The sequence below is a fragment of the Eptatretus burgeri genome, chromosome 10 (genome assembly GCF_056783735.1).
Source record: "Eptatretus burgeri isolate ZD-2024b chromosome 10, Ebu_testis_v1, whole genome shotgun sequence".
Taxonomy (NCBI): Eukaryota; Metazoa; Chordata; class Myxini; order Myxiniformes; family Myxinidae; genus Eptatretus; species Eptatretus burgeri.
In genome coordinates this window covers 62656872-62673369 of record NC_140970.1, presented here as the reverse complement: position 1 = coordinate 62673369, position 16498 = coordinate 62656872, and the positions used below count along the sequence as shown (strand labels likewise).

At 41.8% G+C, this 16498-nt stretch overlaps 1 protein-coding gene across 3 annotated transcripts in view; it reads right to left on the bottom strand.

The window, feature by feature from the left end:
* SCLY (selenocysteine lyase) overlaps positions 1-16498 on the bottom strand; it is a 69383-nt gene that overhangs the window by 35365 nt on the left and 17520 nt on the right. For all 3 annotated transcript variants that reach the window (XM_085898663.1, XM_085898662.1, XM_085898664.1), the window contains exons 6-9: positions 13988-14115; positions 11503-11661; positions 3419-3525; positions 2697-2733 (exon numbers count right to left, since the gene is read on the bottom strand). In XM_085898663.1, the coding sequence (XP_085754789.1) occupies positions 2697-2733; positions 3419-3525; positions 11503-11661; positions 13988-14115 (431 nt within the window). The remainder of the gene's footprint in view (positions 1-2696; positions 2734-3418; positions 3526-11502; positions 11662-13987; positions 14116-16498) is intronic.

Below are 16498 nucleotides of genomic sequence, written 5' to 3'. Positions count from 1 at the left end.
TGATCGGTTCAGTTAATGAAGCGCACCATGTTCTGTTCAGCAAGAAAGGACGAAGTCTGGAGACCATTCCCCCCACTCAGGTATTATTAGGTGGAAACAAGACCGACCATGTGGGTGAACAAATCTTGCTATTGCTATGATATGATTGTAAAATAACGATGTCTTTTAGGTAATCATCGAGTCATATTTTTCTTCAGGATGTCCTACTTCAACACACAAAGCAAGTTGTGTATCAGAGTGGATGAAAAGGACGAAAAGTCAAGCAGCTGTTCAGTCTATTCCAAAGCCAGAGGGATGGGGATGGACAAAAGATGTGACGAGTTGGACATTTGTCTGGATGACTATTCCTGAAGCAGCTCGGGCCTGCAGCGAGCTCATAAAGTGTGGATGCAAGTCGGAGAGAGGACGCATTAACCGCAAGTGCACAAAGGCAGAACTCCCATGTACAGATCTACTGTATGTTCCTTTGGATGTGAAATCTGAAATGCAAACACAATATCCAGTCTTCATCCAAGTTGTGTGTCGGACCGTTGTGAGCCTGGTGAACAGTACTGCTTTGACTTTTGGTTCATTAAGATCATATTTGGGACAATGAATAAATGCTTGATAAAGCCTTAAAGAGCACCTTCTTTGAACACAATGATATTCTGAAGCAAGCGGTGAATTGGACAGTCACTCAATGGGGTTGGCTCTTTACGAACTATGAAAATACAAGTTGAATTTGGTGAAAGAGAGGTGACATGTTCGAATGGAATTTAATTTACTTTTTCTGAGAGCGAAAGCACTAAAATACGAAATGATCTCATTGTTTGCTTGTACGTTACCTTGTTTTACACTGGACATACTCCATATTTGCTGAATTATTTCACTGAAATGACACGGAACATCTTAGAACACCAAGGTACAATCAATGACTAGCACATAACACAATTCCAGCCATTACACAAACAATGAGATAATTCACACTAGGTGTAGATTTGTAATAGAAATGTAATAAATGCTATATGGCAGCCATTTCGGATTTCACCATGTGGATTGCTTCCATATTTGTCAAAATAGAATATGAAGTTCACAATCAACATGTGCTATGATGACAACTTTTTCAGAAGTGTCCATGTGTCTGTACTGGGGCCATTTCAAAAACACGAGAAGTTAGCTTCGCACAAACCTGTCTCAAAACCCCCATCAGCAAAAATGGAACAAAATCTGTCAAATTAAGAATTAAGCTTGCAACCAAGGATTTTCTTGCTCTCAGAAATCCAGTCAACCATCATGCAAAAATTACACTTTTAGCCGGTGTGCAACAATCATTCGATTTTTTTTTTCTGCGTTAAGCCACCGAGCTCGACGGACAGAGGTTGAAGCAACTGTTTTACCCCACTGTGTGCATGCGCATATGGGACAAGATGGTGTACTATTTTGCAAATGTCGGAGCCAAATTGCTGTCGGTTTGTGGAAGTGCCAACAAGCTGGTTTGTGTTATACAGTGTTCAAAGTGTATAATTCAATTAAAATTAAGCAGTTCCTCAATCACTTATCGACCGACAGACTAGACCAATTGCTTTCCCCCCACTTTGCACTATGCACGCGGGGAAATAATGGGAACATGCTAAAAATCAGTAATCAATTCTCATATCAATTCTGTTTATTTTGAGAACATCCCCAGATAAACCAATTTCTGTATGATATAATCAGGGTCAAAATCGAAAGCTTTCAAAAACATGTTCCAAAGTTTTCAATCACCTGATAATAATATCATGTCAGCAACGCAATAAAGGTTGTGACATTTTCCAGGATCTTATATGATCCATCACCATCAATAGTTTTTGTGCATGTTGATAATCTAAACCAGAAAATATGGTCCCTATCATTTAGAACACGACTAAACTGATCTTTTTGAGGAAGCTGTGTTTCAGCAAAGTTTTCCTTACCGTCCATGTTATCGTGAGGTCAAACACCCTTTCTCTTCGCAAGCTAATATTTATATCCTATCCTTGTCAAAGTATCTTTAAAGATTTTTTAATGCTTTACAGTTTAATGCTATTTTTTCCAGGGAGTTGACCATGAATCTGTGATCCCAAACAGAAGTTCGATGTTACTCTGCAGCAAGTTGTTTGCTCCATTAGCTTCACTATAAAGATTTTCAATTAGAATATGAACTTCTCTTCATCGTTTGGCATTGTAATCAAATAATATACAGAGATGCTGCTAACTATTTGGAGGTAAATACATTAATACATATATACCTGAAATGTTTTTTCGCTAGTATTTCTGAAATAAAACAAAATAAAAACTAAATTGCAGTTTGGGTAGTACAATGGAATTTGCTTGAGCCTTAAAAAGAAGCTGGCTGTGGTCGACGAGTCTCTGTACAGGCAGATAGGTAAAATGAATATCCCTGTTTCTAAGTTAAACCATGTGGGTGGTTGACATAATCAAAAACATATCTGTATGACTCCAATTTCCATTTTACAGCTCAACTCTCACACACAAAGAGTGAGGTCTGAACAAAACAAGGCTTGGGGGAGGGTTGGGGCATTTCCAGAATCGGCATGTGATTGAGGCTAAAAAGACAGAATGTGATGGTATTTGTTTCCATCACCACAAGGTGCAAGGATTATCGAGTGCAAAGAGAAATCCAATATCTTGGAATTTAAAGGTTGCATGTTTCATTGCAGACAGTCAAGTGGGACTACCTTTCCAAGACCTGCGATCATCGGCGTGTTTTCAGTCCTGAAAAAAAAAAAACAGACATTGTAAGTTTTTGCAACTCGACAGGAAATGGCGTCAAATAGAGCTTCATACTTTATGAGACAAAAGGTCAGTGCACATCATCGGACGTGTAAAATTGCTCAAGGTGGAAACAGTGTGCTGTTCAAGAAATAAGGTGGTGTGGGAGGGGGGAGATTGAGGGAGTGAGAAAGTGCTCATTGCTTTTAAGGAAAATTGCAAAAATCATTAAGTTAAAAACAAATCAATCAAGCCTTTATATGCATAATGCATACAGGAAATCTTGTTTTGTGATTAATCAGTGAAACTTGTCTACAGAAGACAGGCCACAAAATATAAAGCAGAGTCAAAAAAAAAAATGATCTCAGGCTGCAAGCTGATCAGCTACAGAGTCCCCAGAGGAATTTTGACTTCAACAGCACCAGAATAAAACAACACCTGTCATTCCCTACTTTGTGAAGAATCATGTCTGAGCTTCTCGTACGATGCCATACACCAGCCAATTTAATTAAACCGAGGATCTTAGCTCCTCGGGTTTGTTGATGTGTGCTGTGTATATAAAAGTTTGTGAATACTGTTAAATTATTGCCAAAGCATTGTACAGATGAATGATTGACAGAACAGGTGCGATGACGTAAACACAGCATGGTAAATCTGACGACACATTGTTTTACGAATAATTTCTCACCCAGGGCGGAAACAACGCTCTTGACCTCCCCCAAAGAACATTGGAAAAAGGGGTGTTGAAGAGTCGGGGTCTCTCACAAACAGAGCCCCGATACGAGGTCCGTAAAACTGAAAAATATGAGATGCCCATGCCATTTCATTTATCAAGTTTTCTTATATTTCAAAAGGGTGAGAAACTCGTGGTATTCATTTCAGCGTTTACGCCTACATTTCATTATGCACCATTGATAGATATTTTAACGTTAATGAATTAAATGACAAGACAATAATTCGATGTTTGAAAAACAAATATGATGAGTATAACACTTAGTTTATTTTTCAACAGCAAATTATTGACTGAGGCAAACTGATTGTCTAATTTATCACGGTCATCCACTGAAAGAGGTTCAATCTCTTAAAATTCTAGCCCTCACCATCTGCCACGACCTGTCCTGAGCCACGCACAAAGCAAACCTCACCTCCAAAACCAGTCAAAGACTGGGCATCCCCATCCTCTGACAATTTGAGCTTCTGCCCACATACAAAGCTTTTATCTGCAGCTTTATGGAGTACTGCTCTCCACTCTGGGCTGGTGCTCCCGCCTCTCACCTTTCTCGGCTTCACGCTGTGGAAACCAAGGCTTTTAGGATCATCGGTATCTCCCATGATGAGGCTGAGGCTGAGTCTTTGGGTCTCACTCTTTCACCACAGGCAGGTCGGTGGTGTTTCTGTCTTCAACGTCTCCACTCCGGCCTCATTCCTCCCCCCACCCCCCACCCCCTCTCTGCCTGTGGTCTGTCCCCCCACCCCCCTCCCCATATTTCCGCAGGATGCTCAAGGTCCGTCAGCAACCCCCTTCTGGTAAAACTACCAAAATCAAAGAATCACTGCTTACCTTCTCTCTTTCATTCCTCATTTTCCCCACCTTTGGAACAAACTCCCATACTACTTTCTTCAATCACACTGTTCCCTCCAGGTCTTGAAAACAGCAGTTCACCACCAACTCTTGCTTTCCCGCATCAAAAACCACGATCTTTTCTACCCCCGTTAATCCACCCCAAACCCACCTCCTTCGTATTTCCTACTTTCCTTCCTGAAAGCCCCTGTAGTGTCCCATCTTGTTTACCCACCCCACCCCTCTCCATTCCACAGATCTCCTCATGTGTCTTCCCCACTGTTTTGTGTTTCCCTCTAACACCCCTCTTGTCTCTTGCTCCCCTTATCATATGTTCTGTGTGTTAGCTCTTATACAAGCCTTGATATTGTACTGTATATAAGAATAAAAAAAATTAAAAAGTCTTTCCTAAGAAAAATCAGAGCTCTTCATAGTCTACTATGCCTTTGCCTGTCGTTCAATGGATTTATTGCTTTCCTATGGACTGGAACCCCAGCATCATGTCTGTCTCTCCTGAACTCTGTGGAATCTAAAGCTCTCAAAGCAATTGGAATCACCCGTGATGAGGTCCGTAGCACAACGTCTGTTGCTTTCACATCACAGGCAGATCTGTGGTTTTTCTGTTTTCCACCGTCTGTTCTCCAACATTGTTTCTTCTCCTCTCTCTCCTCAATCCCACCCTATCTTCTCCAGGAAGCATGTGTTCTTCCAGTAACCCCTCCAGGTTAAACTTTCAAAATCCAGGCTGACTGCACACCTCAATTATTTAATGCCTCACACCTTCCAGAGTCTGTTTTCTCCCTCTTCCCTCCAGGACTTCAAGCAAGCAGTGCACCACAATCTCATGTCATCCCCACTTCTGACCCATGTTCTATATTACCCCCAACGTAGTTCTAATATATATATTTTTTTTAAATCGTAGTTCTAAAAGTACATTGCAAGAAAAAGTGTTTTCTTGATTGGCATTTTTCAATGTCAGTTCATGGATTTGTTGATCAAGCCTTGTAATTCAGCCAAAAACCTAATTGCTATTTTTTATACAAGGTCAAGGCTTGTGGAAGATCGAGAACACAAATTGATCAGGAAGCAGCAGACCAAAAGCAACAGTAGATGAATGGGGGGGGGGGGGTTGGGGAAACACCAACAGCAAGGTTGAAGGACAAAATAGAGGGAGACTTGGACAAACAATGGGTGTGGAGAGGAATGAGGGGGAAGGAGAGGGTGCATGGGGTAGACACAATTGATAGAGAGAAACTCTTAGGAAGGAAAAACTGGAAATTTAGAAGGAGGTGGGCTTGGGGGAGTCAGGCAATGGAGGTTTACGGGAGTATAAAACATCATGGTTTGGAATGGCTGATTATATATCTGAGATGATGGTGAACAGCTGTCTAAGACTTGGAGGGAAGATTGAGATTCAAGAGAATGTGTTAGTTGGTTCCACAGGCAAGAAAGAAAAGAGGAACAAATGAGTGGAGATGAGCAGTGATGCTAAATTTTGAGAGTTTCACCCGAAGGGGGTTGATGGTGGACCGCGTGGGTCCTGCAGAAACCTGGGAGTGACAAAGCACGGAAAGAGCAGGGGTGCAACACAAGAAAGGCGGAAGAAGACAGAGACCACTGACCTGTCTGCGATGGGAAAGTGATAGGCCCATAGACGCCGCTTCATCATTGAACATAGTCCAGAAGCCAATTTAGAAAAGGGTTCCAGAAAAGGAGTTTGGGGTCTGGTCCTGGCATCTTTAGTTTGACACGTTTTCGTGCAATGGGGTCACCTCAGAACATCGTTCTTTGTGGATGCCCAGCAAGAAGGTGTGACTGGGTGTGGTTTTTGGCCATTTGATGGCATCATCCTAGAAACAACTAATTACCATTTTTAAGCCAAATGTTCGTCTCTGTGGCAGTTTTTAATCAGTCTTTTCTTGCAACCACTTTTTTTGAATGTATTTAATGGTTTGAATGATATTTCTTGCTTGGGGGAAGGGGGAATATTGTTTTTGGAAGTGGGATTGGGGGTGGTGGGGTGGTGAGGTGGGGTTGGCAAGGGAAAAAGTTTTTGACAAGAAGTTAGGGTTTGACTTGGAAAAACTATTCTGCAAACTCAATTCAATTTCATTGATCCTTTGTTTATCGTATCATATGGTCTTCTATTGGCGTCTCTCTTAAGTATTGAAAACAATAGCCTACGATTGATAAAAGTGGAGACTCAGTGGTTGAGTTTGCATCAAAACCTGTCCAACGAGGCACATGCTGCCTTTTCACAATCAAGCTTGCATCATTATTTGCTTCAAGGGTGAATCATTTACAAGGCAGTGCTCCACATAAAATCCATGCTTCATCATACAACTGTTTTGTACAAGGTATATCTCGCGATAACAAAGTCGGATTTCTTTAGTGTAATTTTGGACAAGGTCACGTTCGAGAAAGTGCAAAACTCTGCATTGTGCGCTCCTGGATCGATTCCTGGGAACGCTTACGACGACGTGCAACATCTCCAAATTTTCCGGATACCGACGGATTATTTGTTTTGCTTTCAATCACAATCATATTTGTACAATGAGTTGTGTTACTCCCATCCACTGTTTCTTCCATGAAATCGTTGTTGTCTGCTGAAATTTGAGTGAAAACATTACTACGAACGTTTGTAGGAATAACAAAATCTAAATCAGCGGTTGCTTGTTCCTGCTGATTTTCAGCTTCCGCTGTTTCAATCCTCAATAACTGATCATGTGATGTGCTGTGCCCACTTCGATTAAAAATTGTCAGTAACTCTTTGCTGCGTGACAAATCGTATACAGCATTTGCCAACGCCAAGTGTTTGACAGTTAGTTTTCTACCTTTAGAGGTGAGATAGACAACACCTTGTCCAATGGCAAGGATGTGATTGTATTATGGATCATCCTCAAAACGAGGGGCTCAAAAATTTCAGACTTTCCAGTAGATCTTGATAACAACCACTGGAGGAAAATCATTAGAAGTAGTCCTACATGCTCCTTCATCTTCTCAATGTTGATATCATCAGGATCTGCAGGGAAAGTTTTTAGTCACACTGTCTCTTGATTTTCAAAATTGAGTATCATTGCTGCTCTAAGAAGGATAGCTGTCTTCTCATCCATAGCCACCACTGGTGCATCAACTGTGAGGACTGCATCTGCTGTTACTTCCGTTATGGATTCAATCACATTTCCTGTGATTCTTTTGGCTGCAAGAACAAGTTCGCTTTTGGTTTGAAGTTCAGGTCTATAAAATGAAATGTGACTGCTGTCATGTTGATTAAGGTGCTATCTCATCCTGCTGGACTTGAAGCTATGGGCATCAGTGCCAAGGGATGATAGAATTTTGCAATATGTATCTCTTATGTTTGCCAGTTCATAAATATGGTTTTGATGGAATAACCCCACATCAACTTCCAAAATCAGTATGGTTTCCTCATCACGATGAAATTGAGAGAGGGGTGGTTTGAAGAAGTAGAAGTCGAGTAACAAGTCTTCTGATATTTCCCCTCATATGCTATCAAATCAAAATTTCCAATTCTGAGCTTAACTTCATCGTTTCACATATCTGCTGCATTTCTGAACTTTTCACTTGCTTGATGAGTTAAAATCTGACAAAACTTCTTCCCTGGTTGCCTGTGGACTAAACAATTTTCCCATGTTGGGTTGGATTTTTGGGACGACCTTGTTAGTGATTTGCCCACAGTCCCACTATTAGAACTGGCATCAATAGTTTTTTTGTAATTGCTGCTTGATCCGTTCGAGTTTTTCTTTGCTAGTAAATGTTGATAAGCAGTTCTTATGCCACTTTGCTCCGCGCTCTTCGAGTTTCTCGATATCTGGCAAGAGACGCTTTTCGTTCTATCATGATCTTTTCAGATGGTTTCAGCAGCAGCGAATGTGCTACATCTCAACTTGTCATTTTTTTTTGATAGCACTCTCACAGAAAATGCACGTTGTGACCAATCAGTGGAATGTCTGGCTTCCTTCACTGGTGGCATCACTCCAACTGCTGATAGTTCTGCCATTGTACAACAAATTAACTGGAAGGGGACTCGGTAAAGTGCATACCTCCGCCACGCAATGCATGTAGAACATATCAGATCCAGTCGAACATTACAGGCCCAATAACTTTTTGAAATAGCATGCTATATATCGTTTTTGGCCCCTTCTCTCAATGGTGAAGAATCACAATAAGAATTTAAAAATTCTCGTATCCGGATCTGGATTCGGACCTTCACCAAAATTGAATCAGTTCGTCCTCGACACACACACACAACCTGTCCACCAAATTTTATCCGAATCCGTCCACAACTTTGTCTGTTTGTTTTTACAGAATATCTCACAAACGGACAAACAGAGAGACAGAAAGACAGGGGTGAAAAAATAACCTCCTTCCACCTTCGGTGGCAGAGGTAATAAATGCATGCTTTAAAACAATTGTAGATACATCACCAATAATTGAGTCTTAAAGTTAAAATTGTCTTGAAAATCACTTCATGCCCATGAAAACATAATTTCATATAAAAATTGGTTTCCCACTTTAAATTTTCCCCTTCCCTAATTTTCCAAGAAAATATTGTTCAAAACGTTAAATACAACAAAGAAAAGTCATTGCAAGAAAGACCTCGATTAAAACCTGCCGCAGAGACTTGAACATTGGCTTAAAAACAGTATTTAGTTATCTCTGGGATGACATCATCAAAGGGCCAAAAACCACACCCAGCCACACATTTTTGTTTGGCATCCACCAAAAATAATGTTCTGAGGTGACACAGTTGCACGAAAAAGTGTCAAACTAAAGTTGTCAGTACCAGACCACGAACCCCCAAAAAATCCACTTTGGCTTCTGGACGAACATTCCAATAATCTTGAAGACCTTGGTTTCCACGGCGTCAAGCCAATCAAGGTGGAGGCAGGGAGAGCAGTATTCCATCAAGCTACAGATGAAGGCTTGTAGGTGAATAGGAGATCAGCAGTGCCAAGGAAGGATTTTGTATGATGCTGGACGCCCAGTCGACAGCTGGTTTTGGAGGCCAACTTTGAAATGTAGTTTTCCCAAGAAAGATCATTGCTGATCGTGAGACCCAGGAGTTTGAATGACTGAATTTCTTCAAGAGGATTGTTAAGACAGGATACGAGTTGTCATACGGTCATTCCGGAGACAGAGAGTGAGTGTGTGGGATTTGTCTGTATTGAAAGACATATTTCAAGCGTTTGACCAGCTTGCGATTTTGGCAAGGTCTGAAAAGCGGGAAGAGGCTGCAGCGTACTTATCTGAAGGATGAGGGATGTCATGGCAGAAGGTGGAGTTCATCAGCAAATAGATAAATGGGGTTTTCCATAGAGTGAGAGAGATTGTTTATGAAGATTAGTTGTAGGACTGGGAGAAGGACACTCTCTTGCGGCAGTTTAGCTAGGACAGGGAAAGGAGATGAAAGCATTCCACTGAGAGCCATACGTTGGCAATGATAGTAAAGGAAGTCAGTAAGCCAGGAGTGGAGTTGGTCTTGGATGCCATAGGCAGAGAGATTGGAGAGTAAGGCAGGATGCCAGACTGCATCAAAAGCTCGAGATATCTCTCGAGAGACACCTCTGATGTCATGTCTGACATTGAGGGCTTCCATCCATTGGTGGGAGAGTAGGAGCAGCATGTCCAAGGTGTAGTGACCTAGTCTGAATCCAAATTGGTTGTCCGAGATATGGCCGTGGAGAAAATGAAGGATTCGACATCAACTATGTCACTATGATAATGGATTCCATGATCTTGCTGATGATTGGAAGTAAGCTAATTGGTCTGTAGTTGAGGGGATCGGTTTTTTGCACCTCTCTACCTCCACCACCGAAGGTGGATGGAGGTTGTTTTCACCCCTGTCTGTCTGAGCAGGATATCTCAAAACCTTAATGGATGGATTCGGATGAAATCTGGTGGACCGGTAGGGTGTGTGACAAGGACGAATGGATTAGATTCTGGCGAAGATTCAGATCCGGATACTACAATTGTTTCAGGGATTCTTCCCAATTCAGTGATAGGGCCAAACAATGATTATATAGCACAATATCTCAAAAAGTTATGGACAGATTTGGAGAAAACTTGGTGGACAAGTTGGGTGTGTGACAAGGATGAAGTGATTAGATTTTGGTGAAGATCCAGATGTGGATACGTGAATTTTTTTTCATAAGTGATTCTTCAATATTGATAAATGGGGCAAAAAGTGATATATAGCAAGCATGATACTTCAAAAAGTTCTGGCAGTTGGGTGCGATAGGTAGGGTGTGTCTTGAGAGTGAAGGGTTGGGGACACAGGATTTGGAAGCAAACACAGGACACAAGATAATTATAACCAAACACAATGCTTTTCTATTTATGCATGTATTTATTTTGTACAAATACCACCATCGATATTACTTTTTTCGTACTTATGGTGGAAGAATAAGCATGTATTAATTTTCCGTTGCTGACTTCAGTCTGCTTCCCTTTGCTGATTGCTTTCTACCTCAATCAAACGAGTCCTTTCTGACATTCAAACGGCATCCTGGCTAGACCGAGGCAATATATTTGCATTGCAAGAGCATTCCTCCCCCATACTAACATTTGAAATTCGTGTCTCAAATCAGACACCTTCACTATTCCAGGACCTAGCGTCTGTTATGGATATACGACGGCTGGAGCCACATGCATCCTGACGAACAGGACATGTCTACCACATTCCATCCCATGTGATTTGCGCTTCATACGCAAGGTGCTACTTCCAAAGGTGTGCTGTCCATCAACTTGGGGACACGTCTGCAAGCAATGCTTTCTCCATGAAAATATCTTTCACAAAAAGTAAGCAAGTTATCAATAGCACCCAAGTAGCATTCGAAACTTCTGCCAAAACTTACTCTACAAAGTGCGCATTACCCCTCTCCCCCCCCCACCCCCACTCCCTTCCCACAATGGAGCTCTGGCACCCTATTATCGATAATGGATTAAAGGTCAAATGCAGAGCTTGAAACGCATCCAGGATAAGTCAGAACAACGACTATTCTTATTGGAAGCGAGATTAACATTTTACCAACATTGTGTGACATACTCTTCTTATTCTCCTTTCAAATGTCCACGTGTCCTGATGCTTTCAATCAAAATTTCCAAAGTACTAAATATAATCTATACTCGAAAGACCTTATATTTTCTAAAACATTACAATAATATTAGCAGGCACGTTGAATAAAACTTACCTTGTGCCCAACGATGGTGAGGTAATCAACGCTGAGATCATTCACATCAACATGCACCTTTCCCAGTGCTTGTGCTGCATCTGTGTGTAGCAAAATAGGACGATGCTTCATGGGTCCTTTGCAAAGGTCACGCACTCTTTGGCTGATTTCTGCAAGGGGCTGCACAGCACCGGAACCGGCAATCGTGTAAGCAAGCTGAAAGCACTATATAATATTTATCGACCTAGTCTTTACATTTGGGAAATGCTTGCACATTCATTTTACAAACTGCAAACTGAGACGATACAGTGTCCAATTACAAAATTATTGTTGAGTGGGCCATGCTTGGGTGGGTGCAGTCTTATTGCATTGTCATTGCCTTGGATTCCGTTCTCACAGCTGCACAGAAAGCTGGCATGGAGAAGACATGGGCAACACCAGGTTTATCTGCCCATACAAATGCCACTAAAGCACCCCAATGACCTTCATAATGCAAAATGATCTTCACCATAACCACCACCACGAACCACCACCACTGGTGCCAAAAGGATAAAACTTTATGATTGTATTAAGAAGCAGAAATGTTAAAACAATAGAATTGTGAGCTTGTCACATTTAATGCACCTTCCATGATGACCCTCAATTGTAATTACACAACTTACTCATCACTTCACCTCCTCCAGAGCATGTGCGGGTGCACCTGTGGAATGGCCTTGACTCCCCAAGAAAGCCTCAGTTGATCCTTTGGTAGAAGATGATTCAGTATCAATAAGCATCCCTGATGTTGGGAGGCTTTTCAGGTTATACCAATGTTTTAACACAAGTCCGCAAATAGTACACAAGTTGTGTGAAGTCAGAAGAAAGACAACCATGTAATTGTCCCATCTTGACCTATTCAGTGTCCAGAAAAAGAATTAATTGAGGAAATTCAAACAGCACTGGCAAAATGAGCAGGACATAGGGTTAGGGTTAGGGTTTGTTCGGGTTAGGGTTAGGGTTAGGGTTGGTTGGATGAGTGAAGTTGATGGGTGAGATTGGTTGTATGAGTGAGTTGTATGCCCATACCATACTTGGTTGTATGACCATACTACTCTACTACTTTTGAGGCCTCTGACACCTCTCATCTGCAAAAGGAAAAAAATTACCCCCGGTTGGGGGTGACGGTCATCTCTGAAGCTCTGTAGATGTGGATCTCTGATCGGCTTAGAATGGCTTCGACGGCGACTTGTCTTTTGGTTCAACGTACAGACGAAAGCCCGGGAGTAAAAAGGATAGAAAACCTCAGAAATCAAACTACATTTCTGAGTTATCCGGAGATATATTTTGAAAATGGTTGATTTGGAACATTTATGATCAATGTGTCTTCAAAAGGATAGAAACCGGACCTCGGAAATCAAACCACATTTCTGAGTCATAAATGGCGGATGATATTTTGACAATGGATGATTTCACAAGTTTACAGCATCGGTGACCTTGACCTTCAATCAGGTCTAAAGTCATACCGTCGTGCATCACTCATCGACCCCAACCTACACACCAAGTTTCATCAAGATCGGGCGAATTTTTTTTTGACCGTATCACATCGACGATTTTTCCAACTTTGAAGACACGCGACTCATTAACCAGGACGAATTTCAAAAAACCGGCCCAACCAAATTTAGATATTGTTCCATATTATCAGAATCCGAAGGAATTTCGAAGATTGGATCATAAACGGCAGAGGAGATCGATTTTGAAAATGGACGATTTCGCAACTTTGGAGTGACCTTGACGTTGACCTTGACCTTCAATCGGGCCAAAGGTCATACCATCGTGCATCCCTCATCGACATCTATCCAGATATCAAATATCAAATATCAAGAAAATCGGAAGAAAAAATGGGGACGTACATCGAGATGACCTAAAAAGATTGCAGCATTTTAAGGCACTTTTCTCCTGTCACTGTGGCTTAAGAAGGAGGAAAGGTCTCATGATATGGCTCTATGACAGAACGCACCAAACATTGACTTGGAGGGGGTGGAAGGAGAGGAGTCCCGCTCATGCTCTCTGTGCATTTATTGGCGAAGCTCCCGCCAGAAAATGCTGCAGCTGTGACACCATCTTTCCACCAATTGGAATGTAGCAACCTCATCATAAAACAGGAAGTTATGGGTGTCCTTGAGTAAGATTTATGGTGTCCCCTTAAAACAATGGTGCACCATTAAAATGAAGCGAGCATCAGGAAACTTCAACAGAGGATCACAGATGCTACCCAGGCTATCCCACAGGGGGTGTCCACAAAATGATACGGAGGAATTCGAGTGACGAGTACATCAAATGAGGGTGTTCATGTTGAGGATATTAAATGTGACATGTTGACATTTCTGTATCATTAAAATATCTCCCAATAAAACATGAATATTAAGCCATAAACTATCCCTTTTTACACCAACACCAAGAAGACACCCTCGACTATGTTTGGTGATTCTATTTATAAAACGTTTTTTATACATGCATCAAAACTCACCATTATCACGCCAGTTTCATTGTTCGCCAGCATTATGGAGATGAGTATTGTATTCGGCCGCACAGCAGCTAATACATCAATAACATCCACTTGCCCGGTTTGAGATGACACCTCGACGTAAGTCACATCTGGCACAATACAATGAGATAATGAGATATGAGATGGCTTGGGAAAATTTCTAAACCTATTATAATTTAAATGATATTGTGTTTCTCGACCATGAAAATAACCAAATGAGGTCAATATGTCTGTATTCATTAAATACGGCATCTATGATTTTCAATGTTAACAAAGAAAACACGCGCACGCACGCACACGCACACACACACACACACACGCGCACACACACACGCACGCACGCACGCACGCACGCACGCACGCACGCACGCACGCACGCACGCACGCACGCACGCACGCACGCACGCACACACACACACACACACACACACACACACACACACACCAGTCAGGAGAGGGCATATCCCTGCCAGGCTGAACAGTTAACGTTTTGTAGCCCACTGATAGGCCAGATCTGCTCTGATCTTTAATCAAAATCTAAATGGTTTGTTCTTGCCCCCCTACTCAACTCATCCACCAAGTTTTGTCATAATGCATCCACCATATTTTGAAATATCGTGCGGTATACCAGGGCTCCACATTAACTTTTATTTATAGGGTGCCCAAGCAGGCAGCAATGTTTTTTAATTATGATTTTTTTTGGGGGTGGGGGGGAGATGGAGTTGGTGCCCAAAATCAAATCTTTGATGCCAAAAAAATAAAAAATAAAAAAAATAAAAAATAAACTTTCCTACGATATTCAAGTTTGAAACGAATGGATACTTATGCAAAGTCAGTTAAAAACTCGATGTTGTAAGCATTAGTAAATGCCTGTAAAGGAACGATTAAAATTGATGGTTACGTGTTATAAGTTTCATGTGGCACACATCGGTAAATTGTCATATAATGACATATAATGTTGGATTCCATGATATAATGAGCTTGAGGTCTCCTTGATATAATGAGCTAATTTTGACTGTAGATGGCAATATTGTACTGTAAGCTGCCTGGTGAGATTCGTGAAGATGCTGGAACATTCTCAGACGAAACTTACAGTTTGGATGATAATCGCATTTGCTGGAAGGCACGGGATTGTTCTGTGATACGATATAAACCTTGCGTGGGGTGGGGAGGGGGTGTCGAGAGGGAGGAGAGAGGGAGGTGCAGAGAGACGGGTGACATGTGACAAGAGTGCTTTTCCATCGTCCCCATGTTCGATTCAACTCTGATGAGTGAATGAGGTGTTAATGTCCAGAGCGGTTATTAATGCATGGAGCCGATTATAATCTGGTTGATTCAAACTCATGAAGATTATGCATCAGGAAAGAATTCCTTTGAGCTCTTGAAATCATTCTGGACGGGCCAGCGTACAAGAGAGAACACCGCGCCAAGACTCAATCATTCAACAAGCTTGGTGGATGAGGTGAACACGTGTGAGTTATGCTTGCAGAACAGAGACACTGGGCGGAAACAACCCAACGCAGGAATCGGAGATGGATATTGTATGTGGATGGTGAACTTCGTCATTTGATTTTGTATCTGTATATTTGAAATACAAGTTTCAAAAACATTACGCTGTTGATGTGGTCATTGTAACGTCAATCGGAAGTCACAGACACCAACTGACAAAGATCCATTCAAGTGGTAGCCGACTGGTACGATCGTTGATATTCATGAAGCTCAAACCTTGGATTGCAGCTCTTAAAGGACGGGATGAGTTCGGCACCAGAGATAACATACAATACGTACACCAAAGGGAAGGAAACCCCCGAGGTGCATGTATCACCCTCTGACACATACCCTGATGAATGAAAAATCCAAAATCCATCAACCAGCCTTTGTTTAATAGAGACAGAAAATGTTAATTTCTGAAAGAACAAGAAGATAGTTATTTGGATTGAACTTCATCATCACTGTGTTAGTAAGTACACAGCCCTGACACTGATCACAAGTATCTTTGCATTGGCACACACGATATTTGGAGTCATTGTGCTTTTGCACATTGCTTCTCCTGAAGTTAATTGCCCCAGTAAAGAAGGACCCCAATCTATCAGCAAGTGCTGGATAGCTTCGACATGTGTCACCATTCTCTGTGTTGATTCGAGCCACTGCAATTTGTCCTTCCGTGCTGCCGAGAACTTTCTTTGCCATCTATTCTCATAATCACACCGTTTCTTGGGATGGGAAGTCCCACTCTCGGACCCGTAATAGTAACGTGACTGCAAGAGGCACCAGCTGAGCTCACTGATGCACCGGCTGAACACGAGGTAACTCTCCTCCCGATCGCCCCACCCCAAACTTGTCCTCCACCTACATCAGGAATGCCTTCCTCTCGACTTTCTGCCCCACTCTCAACATTTTGGCTTTTCACAGCTGCAAAGTTAAATTGAGAGTCTTTTCTCACTCATTCCTCTGATTTCTCTGAATCGATTTAGTTTGGCCTTATTTGGATGC